This window comes from Sus scrofa, chromosome 1 (assembly GCF_054392235.1).
Source record: "Sus scrofa isolate SSC_HxYL_T2T_F1_AM1 chromosome 1, Sscrofa_HxYL_maternal_Yorkshire_Landrace_v2.0, whole genome shotgun sequence".
NCBI lineage: Eukaryota > Metazoa > Chordata > Mammalia > Artiodactyla > Suidae > Sus > Sus scrofa.
Window position 1 is genome coordinate 176851994 of NC_139383.1, and position 12916 is coordinate 176864909.

At 38.4% G+C, this 12916-nt stretch overlaps 1 protein-coding gene across 10 annotated transcripts in view; it reads left to right on the forward strand.

Annotated features, from left to right (window-relative positions):
* Positions 1–12916, forward strand: part of PIAS1 (protein inhibitor of activated STAT 1) — a 325250-nt gene that overhangs the window by 279302 nt on the left and 33032 nt on the right. For all 10 annotated transcript variants that reach the window (XM_084979204.1, XM_084979209.1, XM_084979202.1 and 7 more), the window contains one exon: positions 3582–3687. In XM_084979204.1, coding sequence (XP_084835330.1) covers positions 3582–3687 — 106 coding nt within the window. The remainder of the gene's footprint in view (positions 1–3581; positions 3688–12916) is intronic.

Here is a 12916-nt window from a genome sequence, read left to right on the forward strand (position 1 = left end):
GTTTACTTAAAAGCTAGTCATTGTTGAATATTCACTTAATACATAAATTCATGTATTGGTTCTGATAGCTTTTTAGTTTTTTTCTTGGTATTTCCAGAAAGGCAGTTTTGCATTTGAGATATATCATTATACAAATAATGATAATCTTAATTCTTATGCCATAATTTATTGTTCTTGTTCTCTACTGCTGTCTAAAACCTTCAGAACAGTGTTAAATAGTGTGAGTGCTAGTGGACTGCTTGACTTGTTCTTTATGTTAATGAGAATACAACTAGTGTCACAACATTAAATAATGTGATTGCTATTAATTTTTGATAAAATTTAATTACATCAATAACATATTCCCATGATCCTCCTTTTTACTGGATAGCTTTGAGAGAAATGGATTTCAAATTTTATCAAAATCCTTTTTTTTCATTTATTAAGCTTATTTTTTTTCCTTTACCTAATTAATATGTCACCATTAGGTTTATAAGATTCTTTAAAATGGTTCTTTTCTAGTGCACCTTTCCCCTTTTTGTCTTTTTGAAGAGAGTGTTGCACATGTTTTGGATTTAGTCTGTTTGTGATTAGTATAGCCTACCAGGGAAGTGTATAAACACCAGGATGTTTACAGTGAACTATGAAAGAAGTGTGAAACTGAAAGAGTAGAGAGGTGTGGTTGCTGATATATAGCACTGGGGGCGGGAGGGATAGGATATTCTTCCATGGGAGGCCTTCTGCATCTCAGGAAGAAAACAATATCTACAATGATTTGATTAGTCTACCAGGTGAGATCTTTGTGTAGACCCTGATCACAAGTTGGAGACCTTCTTTTTAAAGTAAAACATTGAAAGAAAATCAGTCTTTCTCTAAAGCCCAGAAGATAACTTATTAGATTAGTTTCTGATCACTAGTTTTAATTCAACTTGTGAAGATGCTCTGAATAATACATGTAGGATCTCTTACTGTTTGGGGGAATTAACGTCTATTATTAGTTACCATTGAGAAATGTTTGTATTATGTCTTCAAAGGAAGTAAATGGAAGAGCTGGTGCTAGCTAATGCTGTGGTTGTAATCATCTTAGACTATTTAATTATGAAATCAACACTTACACAATGTTATACATCCATTATAGCTCAATTTTTAAAATTATATATAAAAAGAGTTGGTACAGTGCTTGAAGGAAATAAGTGAACTATATTGAAACTTCTTATCTTACCTCAGGGTAATCACTGCATCTATCATTTATTAATCTGTCACTGTTTGTAGAGTTTTTTAGATACCAGTGTAAAGGGCACTTAATGAGTAGATCATATCTTAATAATGAAGAAAATGTCCAATGAACCTGATAGACAGTTTTGAATACTTCTTAAAAAGCGTTTGACAAAACATCAGTGTAATGCAAATCCAGTAGTTGGAGTTAGGAAGTACTTTGAAGGGTTAGGAATAATATGATATCATCTACCCAGAAGAGATACTATACCACTGTGAGGATGGGGAGAGGGGCTTGGTTTATGTGTCATACAATTTAATTCCATGTTATCGGTACAGTGGTGTTAGTTAACACCTGACCTTTTGCTGCTGCTGCTTCTTTTTGTTTCCCTTCTTTTCTTATCAGGTTACATGTTTCAACTAGAGTGAACATACCTTTTCACTGAACTTGTAGTTGTGGTTTTCTACTTATCTCTCCTTAGAAATTTATATAAAGCCTTAGGGTAATTCCTAATTCTGTAAATTCAAGCTGCCACTACAAATTTTACAGTGTTAATTAGCATTTCTCTAGTTTCTATCATACTTGAAACCTTAATCAAATTATAAAAGCGAATAAGGATTTTTTATTTCTAATAGAAGCCTTTTAGTTTTAAAATTAGATTGGTATGTTGTATGCTCTAAAATTTAGGCAAGTTTGGAGTTCCCGTTGTGGCTCAGCAGTAATGAACTGGAGTAGGATCCATGAGGATGCGAGTTCAATCCCTGGCCTTACTCATGGGTTAAGGATCTGGCATTGCCGTGAGCTGTGGTGTAGGTCACGGATCTGGCATTGCAATAGCTGTGGTGTGGGCCGGTAGCTGCAGTTCCGATTGGATCCCTAGCCTGGGAACCTCCATATGCTATGGGTTCGGCCTTAAAAAGCAAACAAACAAATAAATAAAATGTAGGCAAGTTTTAAGGTTACTTGTTCCTCATTAATAAATTGTGAAATTTATTAATGAAAGTAAATTAGCTTTTTTTGATACTTCATTTTCTTCCCAGAAAAAAATGTGTAGCTTAAGAACATGGATAGGTTTCTGAACTCTAAATGAAAATTTGGTCTTCCAGAGGGTAGTGTGGGATATGTTCTCTTGTTTCCATAAGGGAGGAATGCATTTTCCAAAATAACTCAGAGTTGGAATGTACATTCAGTTAGGTTATGGAGGGTCAAAGCAGGGAGTGTATGAAATCAGCTATAGAGAACTACAGTGGCCTTGGTCATTAGTCAGTTGTCCTGACATCTTACTTTTTTCCCTTGGTTTCTAGGGCCATTTTGTCACCACGCAGGTGCATGATCTTGAGCAGATTACATATATATTTTAAATTTAGAATTGAAACTTAAAAAATTTGGGGGTACCTCTATATCATCATACTTTCATTTGGAAATGTACTTACCCTACCTGTCTCTTATAGGCCTTCTTTGAGGTTTAAATAAAGTGGATAGTATATGTTAAGAGTGCATAGAAAACTATATATAGCTATAAGTAGAAGATGGCTGTAATTATTTTATCTTTTGCCTCTTTCCAAATCTCTTGATCTTCCTCTTGATTCCAACACCAAATGAAAAGTGAGCCTTCTCACTTAGATCTCTCTCTTAACCTTCATAAGCCTCAGACTTCTTTTCTTTCTCTTATCCAGTCATGTCCCGTTTACTTTGCCTTGGCTTGTTGACTAATTATTTTCTTTATCCCCTTTCTCCTACTACCATCTGTGGGTAGTCCTTCTGCTGGTAATGAATATTCATCTGTTCATTTGCCAAACCAGAAGCTTCCCTTTGAAAATGTTTAATATTCCCTCTGCTGGTTGTGATAATGGCCCAAGTAGGTAGGATCTTTTCAAGAACTAGTTAAAGGCATATAGAGAGATTAAATGATAAAAAATAGGATGCCAATCTAATTTGTAATTTTAAAAATAACTACTATTTTAGATATATGTTAGCTACCAAATATATTTTATGATGACTGACATCTTACTGGCCTTGGTTTTTATTTAGTTTTAAAATGTCCTTTTGTATAAGTGCCTAAAATTGATTTGCTTCAAGTGTAGGTAGTATAGAAGTCAGGTAATATACAAGTGGCTTTATTGTTTGCAAGTTGTAAAGTTAGGGCAAGTTCTTTTACTTCTCTACACTTCACTTTCCTCACTGATAAAAGTAGGATTACGTCAGCAGCTTTTTGATTAGGATTAAACGAATTCCTGTTCATGAAGACACCTAAAATAGTGCTTGGCACACAGTAGGTGTTTTAATAGGCATTAGTTCTCTTTCCCTATTATTGTGGGATTAAAATAGATGTACCTATTTACTTACATATGTTGTTTGTTTTCTACATCTTTTTTTTTTTTTCCAGAACTATTCCATGGCAGTATATCTTGTAAAACAATTGTCCTCAACAGTTCTTCTTCAGAGGTTACGAGCAAAGGGAATAAGGAATCCGGATCATTCTAGAGCTTTAAGTACGTATGATAACCTTATTTTATTTATGCAGCTGAACTATTTTGGTAAGGTTGAGAATAGTATTTTCTCAACTCAAGAAATTTTAGGGGTTTTTGGGGGGGGGGTTTTGTTTGTCTTTTGCTAGAGTTTGTCACAGTGGATGAAAACACTGAAAACTTTGTTTCGCAAGCTAAAGTAAATCAAAACTTAAGAATAGTTTTAATATCTTTGTTATGATCTATATTTCATAATTTATGTTTTACTGATCTTTAACTTTGTTAAGTCAGTACATGGACACTGAAGAATATTTTATCAGAGCGTCTTAGAAATAAGTAAGTGTTCAGGAATTGTAGGAGATGGGAAGAAAATCTAGGCATATATTTTACAATTTTTTTTTTATGTTTAAGTTTATCCAGGATATGTGATGACAGCATCCTTACATTAACAAAGTAAAAAGAGAGCCAGTGAGATGGCAGATATAGTAATGAAATAGGAGTTCCCATTGTGGCTCAGTGGAAATGAACCCGACTAGGAGCTATGAGGACTCAGGTTCGATCCCTGGCCTTATTCATTGTGTTAAGGATCGGCATTGCTGTGAGCTGTGGTCTGGGTTGCAGATGGGGCTCGGATCCTGCTTTGCTGTGGCTTTGGCGTGGGCCAGCAGCTATAGCTCCAGTTAGACCCATAGCCTGGGAATGTCCACATGCAGAGGGTGCAGTCCTATAAAGCAAAAAAAAAAAAAAAAAAAAAAGGTAGATTCTGCTTTTAATCAATTATGTGGCCTTAGACAAATCACTCTACTCCTCTAAATCTCTTTCTCCTCATCTATAACAAAAAATTTATACTACATGATATCTAAGACCCCTCTAAAATCTGGGCTCTTAGGTGTGAATAACTAGATGGTTCATTTTGTCGTGTTGAATTCGAGAGGTGTTAAGGTGCAAGTTGACTGTTCAGACTTCTGTGGATTATAAGGCCAGAGGCTGGTGACGTTTCCAAAGAGGTAAACTAAGTGCTTCCTTTATTCTCTGTGAGAGAGATTTTCATGGATGGATTTGGAAATGGGGCTGGGCACTTAGAGGACAAAGTTTTTACAGACCAGGGTTAAATAATTAGCTGTCCTTTAGGGATTTTTGATGTGAGTTGATTAATGAAGCTCAGTATTGGGTTTGTAGTTAGGAACACCAAGGTGGAAAGAAGCTAAAGTAAGGCCAGCTTTCCTCTCACTTGCCTTTGTGGCATGGCTTTTATCTTTTTTTCCAACTTGTTTTTATGCCAAAGATCCCACTGATACTGAATTTCAGTATACCCTTAAGAGTTCATTGAAGGATTTTTCTGTATTAAAAGGCTCTTTAATTTTTTTTTTTTTTCCTTTGGGCCCCACCCGCGGCATATGGAGGTTCCTCAGCTAGGGAACTAATCAAAGCTATAGCTGCCGGCCCACACCACAGCCACAGCAACACCAGATCTGAGCTGCGTCTGCGACCTACACCACAGCTCGTGGCAACGCCAGATCCTTAACCCACTGAGCGAGGCCAGGGATTGAACCCACAAACTCGTGGTTCCTAGTTGGATTCATTTCCGCTGTACCACGATGGGAACTCCTAAAAGGCTCTTTTAAAAATGCAAATGTTCTGGGTGAAGAGGAGCACATTAGTGGCTAATATCTCTGTGGGTATTCCTTGATATACAGTGGGGAGCTAGATTGACAGCACTGGTTTGGGGACCAGAGGGGTAGAAGCACCATTTGGCAAGGACAAGGAGATAATAGAAGATCCTGAAAGAAGAAAAAGGTCATTCATTCATTTGAAGGAGAGTGCAAGAGCAGGGTTATTCTTTTTTCACACTCTATTCCTAGTCATTCTACTGAGAACCTTCATATTTGCAACATAGTTTTAGAATGTCATGTAGTTAGAAAGTATTGTGGAATTATGTGGGCCAGTGTGGAAAAGTTCATACCAAGAAATAAAACTGATGAAGCTGTTATATTTAACAATAATAATAATAAAGCAGGCTGTCTTTGCTTGAGCTGTAAACTCTCTCCACCTGTAGCTGTAGCACCATCTGGAGGGAGAGTGAGAAGGTGAGCCTAGAATTGTTTTATTTTCTAAAGCAAACCACCAGTAGTCACTGTTAAGCAGCAAAAACTCCTTAATTCAGAAGCTATTTATTTCATCTCTAGTACAGTCTAGAGGTAGAGAGTAGTTGCAAATTGGGTAGGTTATTTGTGGCACTTTGTATCTGATCTTACTTATTGGCTTGGGGAACCAACAAAATGTTAATTTGGATCCTACCAATAAAATATTTGTCATAATTGACTGAAAAACAGATTGTTTGCCTTTATGCTATTCTTAAAGAAATAACTTTCCTGGTGTTCCCTCTATAATACAACAGGATCAGGGTTGTCTCTGCAGCACCAGGAAGCAGGTTGCATCCCTAGGGCCCAGCACAGTGGGTTAAAGGATTCTGCATTGGCCAGATTTGGCCTCTGGCCCAGAAAATCCATATACCATGGGGCAGCCAATGAAAAAAGAAAGACCTTTCCCACCAAATAATTATGCACTTGAAAGATTGTGTGAAACAACTTGACAGAAGAACATGCTGGCAGGCTTCTCAGGTTTTTTTTTTTTTTTTTTTTTTTTTTGTTAGGGCCACACCCATGGCATATGGAAGTTGTCAGGCTATGAGTTGTATCGGAGCTACAGCTGCCGGCCTACACCACAGCCTACACCACAGCCACAGCAACACGAGATCCGAGCCGTGTCTACAACCTACACCTCAGCTGATGGCAGTGCCACATCCTTAAGCCACTGAGCAAGGCCAGGGTTGGAACCCATATCCTCATGGATACAAGTTGGATTGTTTCCACTGCGCCACAACAGGAACTCCCCTCAAATTTTTTTTTTTTTTTTTTTTTCTTTTTAGAGCTGCATCCTCGGCATATGGAAATTCCCAGGTTAGGGGTCTAATCGCAGCTACAGCTGCTGGCCTATGCCACACCCACAGCTATAGCAACTCAGGATCCAAGCCATGTCTTCGACCTACACCACAGCTAATGGCAGCGCCTGATCTTTAACCCACTGAACGAGGCCAGGGATTGAACCCAAAAACGCATGGTTACTAGTTGGATTCTTTTATGCTGCGCCACAATGGGAACTCCTTAGATATTTTTGAAGAATCAAATTATCTACAAATATGTTCAGTGTTAAGTCATTCTTAATCTTATTAATAAAGTCTACTGGCAAAGTTTTATAGTCAAATCAGGTGCTGTTCTTGAAATAAAGTCAATAGTATTTATACTTTGCATAGAGAAATCCATTTTCTGATTCATTTGATTTAGTGGATTTTTGTACTATTGTTTCTGTCTTTGTGTAGAGGTATCCTTTCACAACTATCACAAAACAGTCCTTTACTAATTCTTGGTCAAGTTCCTGACTCTTCCCCCTCTTCCCTTTAGTAATCACATCAGATCTTGACCATGTTTAAACATTATTCCTCCTCCTCAACATACATTGTCAGTGTAAGAAAATTGTTACTACAATGTGTGACTTCTCCGGGGAGGGGGTTGGGGAGGGAGTGGGATGGATTGGGAATTTGTGGTTAATAGATGCAAACTCTTGCTTTTGGAATGGTTAAGCAATGAGATCCCTGCTGTATAGCACTGGGAACTATATCCATTCACTTACAATGGAGCATGATAATGTGAGAAAAAAGAATATATACGTGTATGTGTAGCTGGGTCATCTTGCTGTACAGTAGAAAACTGACAGAACGCTGTAAACCAGCTATAATGGAAAAAATAAAAATCATTATAAAATAAACAATACACTCTGTGCCTTCTCTAACTGCCCCTTTCTTCCTTAATCCTTTTTTTTTTTTTTTTTTTTTTTTGGCCTCTTAGGGCCGCACTTGTGCATATGGAAGTTCCCAGGCTAGGGATTGAATTGGAGCTGTAGCTGCCAGCATACCACAGCCACAGCATCATGGGAACCAAGCTGCATCTATGACCTATACCACAGTCACAGCAACGCAGGTTCTGAGCTGCAGTTGTGACCTATACTCTAGCTTATGGCAGCACCCACTGAGTGAGGCCAGGGATTGAACCCGAGTCCTTATATACTAGTCGGGTTCGTTACTGTTGAACTACCACAGGAACTCCCTTATTTCTTAATCTTAATGTCACGTAACTACTTTTCCACTTACCTTCATTTGTACCCATCCTTACTTACTCTCTTCAATATTCTTCTCATTCAAGAAATTATATTAAGAGTCTGCTATGTTCCAGGTACAGGAGAATATAGCATTAAACATAGCACACACTACCTCTTCATCCATCAGAAGTTTGCAGTTTGGTGGGAAAGACCAAATTAAATGATTTCATGAGTCATTAATGAATTATAGTTGTGACATGTCCTAAGGAAGAAAGACAGGGAGCTCTGAAGATAACAGCAGGAGGACATAGTCCTGTCTGGTGCTGTGATATTTAAGTTGAGACTGTAAGGATGAGGAGGAGTTAAGCCCGAACATGGAAGGGGGATATGCCAAGAGACAAGGCCATTTGAGTTGGAGTAGAGAGAACAAAGGGGGAAAGTGGCCAGAGAGATAACCACTCACCAGAGTTTATATAGGTGATAATAAAGATAGATGATAGAAGATCCATGGATTTTTAAGCAGAGTAGTATGATCAGATAAGGGCAATAAAAAATCACTTAGAAGACTGAATTGAAGGGGAGCTAGGCTGATGTAGTAAGGCCAGTTAGGAACCTATTATACAGATAAGAGATGATGGTGTCTTGAACTAAAGTAATGATGGAAATAGAGAGCAGTTGATGGCTTGAGAGGTGTCAAAGGGGAGAAATGGTGACTACACGTGGGGAGTAAAGAACCAGAAGTGAAGGAGGAGTAAGTTTCTTACTAGCCAACAGGTTACATGGTAGTGCCGTTTACTGAAATGGAAAACAGTGTTCAAAAGATCAGGTTGTAGGGGAACAATCACAGTGGACTTGGTATTTGAGACGTCTGTGAGGCATCCAGATGGAGATGCTCAGAAGTAGTATTATGTGACATGAGTGCTTCACTTATCTGCTCTCTGTCCTGTATTTTCAGTTCCTTCCTCTTTACAGGCTCTGTCAGCCTTCCCTGTCAAGTCTGTTTCATCCTTTAAAAAATACAAAACCAGGAGTTCCCGTCGTGGCGCAGTGGTTAACGAATCTGACTAGGAACCAGAGTTGCGGGTTCGATCCCTGCCCTTGCTCAGTGGGTCAACGATCCGGCGTTGCCGTGAGCTGTGGTGTAGGTCGCAGACGCGGCTCGGATCCCGAGTTGCCGTGGCTCTGGTGTAGGCCAGTGGCTACAGCTCCGATTGGACCCCCAGCCTGGGAACCTCCATATGCTGTGGGAACGGCCCAAGAAATGGTAAAAAGACAAAAAAAAAAAACAAAAAACAAAAACAAAACCAAACTACTCTAGAGCTGTGTTCCTCCTATGGTTCTCTTCCTAGTTTCTTCAAAAAGTGGTCTGTACTTCCCTTTCTACCTCCTCACTGCAACCCATTGTGAACTTTTAACTCCCATCGTTCCACTGAAACTGCTCTTGCAGATGTCACAAGTGGCAGTCTGCCACATTTAAAGTTTTGTCTTTTCAGTTTTCGTCTTAGGTATTTTTGCTACATTTCATATCAACTTTCTTCTTGAAATTCTCTTCTCTATTTTATCATAATCACTTACCTTCAATGGATTCTCTTAAGGGAAGCATCTTAAGTTTTTGTTTTCGCTGGGTTTTTTTCAATCTTTGGGCCACTTCTCTACATACTTTGCCTAGAGATAACCACATTCGCTCCTGTGGTTTAAATTAGCACCAGCTCCCAAATAGATGTTTCATCCCAGACCTTCGCCTGGATTCCAAAGGTAGATTCATGTAGCTAACTGTCTTCACTGAAACAAACCACTGGTTCCTCACATTCAAGTAGTTAAAACTGAACTCAAAAAGTTTCATCAGACATGTGCCCTAAATATTTCTCAGATCTATCCAGTTCTCTTTTTCCCTACCATCACTGCCTGCATTTAAGCTCCCATATGTTGCCTTTATTTTATTTTTGTATTACTCAATGAATTTATTACATTTATAGTTGTACAATGATCAATGATCATCACAACCCAATTTTATAACATTTCCGTCCCAAAATATGTTGCCTTTATTTTAAAAACCTATTCTTAAATGATAAATGCCTCTCCTTTCTTGGCCCCCCTCTTCATATCTCTCTTCTGGTACCAATCTAAGTGGTTAATACAGATCTAATCTTAACATTCCTTAGCAATCCATGGCCTCCCAATACCAGTGGAATAAAAATTCTACTTTTGGAGTTGCCGTTGTGGCTCAGTGGGTTAAGAACCCAACTAGTATTCATAAGGATGCCGGTTCGATTCCTGGCCTCACTCAGTGGGTTAAGGATCTGGTGTTGCTGTGGCTGTGGCATAGGCTGGCAGCTACAGCTCCAACTTGATCTCTTGCCTGGGAACTTCCATATGCTGCAGGTGTGGCCCTAAAAAACAGACAAAAGAAACTCCACCTTTGTTAGCAGGTCATCTTTCTGGTGTCACCTCTATATTCCAAAAGTAGTGAATTCTTTTCTTTCCCTCAGTGTTTTGCCAGTATTGTTCTCTATGCCTCAAAAGTTCCTGTTGCCTCTTTTTCCTAACTCTAGTTATCTTTCATGTTTTATCTTTTCTAGGAGGTATCTCAGAACCCCCAGAGTAGATACATTAATTTTTAGCTAGCTTCCATCAGAGTGTATTACAGATGATCTCACTAAGTGTCTTTGTTTTCTACTGGCCTATGAGTTCCTTTGGGCAGGAATTTAATCTTGATTCTTAGCACAGTGCCTGGCACATAGTAGATCATCAGACTTTTGTTAAGTAAACTGATGAGAAGAGGTCTTGAGTAAAAGATCAGGTTTCTGTGCTTCTATCTTCTTGCTCATAAGATGAAGTATTCTGTTTAGTATGTTAACTTATTTCCAGCCTAACATTGTAAAAAGGCTAGAAATTATTTTTATAAACCTAGTACAGGAGTTCCTTCTGTGGTGCAGTGGAATCAGTGGCATCTCTGGATCAATGGGATGCAGATTTGATCCCTGGCCTGGCACAGTGGGTTGAGGATCCAGCATTGCTGCAGCTGTGGTGTGGATTACAACTGCAGCTCAGAACTGATCCCTGGCCCGGGAATTCCATATGCCACAGGGCAGCCAAAAAAGGGGGGGAAAAAACTGAAACAAAACCCTAGAACACACCATCTAATAGAACAGTCTGTGATGATGGAAATGTTTTATATCTGCACTATCCTGTATGGTAGCCACCAGCACCATGTGTCTATTGAGCTCTTGAAATGTGGTAGTACAACTGGGAAACTGAATTTTAAACTTAATTAAATTTAAAGATAGCTGCATGTAACTAGTGGCTAACTCTCATAGTTCAGGACAATGGGGATTTTAAAAGATTAATTTTATTTTTATTTATTTGTTTGTCTTTTTTTTTTTTTTTTTCTTTTTTCTTTTCTGGGGCCGCTTCCCGCGGCATATGGAAGTTCCCAGGCTAGGAGTCGAATCGGAGTTGTAGCTGCCGGCCTACGCCAAAGCCACAGCAACACCGGATCTGAGCCGCATCTGCGACCTACACCACAGCTCACAGCAACGCCAGATCCTTAACCCACTGAGCAAGGCCAGGGATCGAACCCTCAACCTCATGGTTCCTAGTCAAATTCGTTAACCACTGCGCCAGGACGGGAACTCCAGAAAGATTAATTTTAAATGTGGCTAGCTGTTACTTTATTATAAGTCATGTAGTAAAATATTGTTACCACTGCAAGCTCACAATGACACAAGAGAACCTGAATACCTGGAAGACTTACCAGTTATTGGTTGTTGTAGCAGGTTGAATATTATATCTTGCTTTTATTCTTCATTCTCTGTCCCACAAAGGATGAATACTTTGCTTTTCCTCCATACTTTCTTGTAAAATTTAACATAATGATTCCCACCTCCTACCTTTCTTCTTTCTTTACTTTGGTTATATTTATTGAAGTAAAATTTTCAGTCAGTAAAAACTTACCTTCTTAAATGTACAGTTTGATGAGTTTGACAGGTATATACAATCATGAACCACATGCCACAATCAAAATATGTAACATTCTTCACCCCAGAAAAGTTCCCCTGTGGCCCTTTGCAGTCCGTCTCATCAGTTTACCCCCAGTTCTTGTAACCATTAATGTGATTTCTGTCTCTGTGGTTTTCCTTTTCCAGAATATCAGATGTTTGAAATCCCACAGCTTATAGCCTTTTGTTTCTAGTTTCTTTCATGTAGTATAATGCTTTTAGGTTCATCCATTTAGTTTGATCCTCTTTATTACTGAGTAGTGTTCCATTTATCTGTACTGTAATTTGTTTATTTATTTATCAGTTGATGGACATTTACGTTGTTTCCAGTTTTGCATTATCATGAATAAAGCTGCTAAAACTATTGCATTTTGCTTATGTATATCTCAGTTTTTATAAGTGCATAGTGCACATTCCATTTTTACATTCCCACCAAAAATATGTGAGATTTTGAGTAGTTCCCCATCCTCACTAGCAGTTGGTATCATCAGGATGCTTTGATTTTAGCTATTCTGGTCACTGTATAGATGATACATTATTGTGATTTTTCTTTTCTTCTGGCAGCACCTGTGGCATGCAGAAGTTCTGGGCCAGGGATCAACCCAAGCTTCAGCAGTAACAATGCTGAATCCTTAACTGCTTGGCCACCAGAGAATTCCCATTGTGGTTTGATTTGCATTTTTCTCATGACTAATGATGCTATGCATCTTTTCATGTGCTTATTTGCTACCTTTATAACTCCTTTGATGAAATATCTATTCAAATTTTTCTCCCATTTCATTAACAGTTTGCGCTTTTTGTGTACTATGATATCATTGCCTAACCCAAGGTGACAAATTTTTTTTTCCTAGAAGTTTTATTGTATTAGCTCTTTTATTTAGGTCTACAATTTAATTTTTATATATGACATAAAGTAAGCTAAGAGGTTCATTTTTTTTCCCAATGTAGATACCCAGTTGTTCCATAACATTTGTCAAAATTCTCATTTTTCCTCTTTTAAATACCTTGGCACCTTTGTCAAAAACCAGTTGGCCGTAGATATATGAGTTTATTTCTGGACTCCATTATTTTCCATTGACCTTTTTGTCTATCCTGTGACA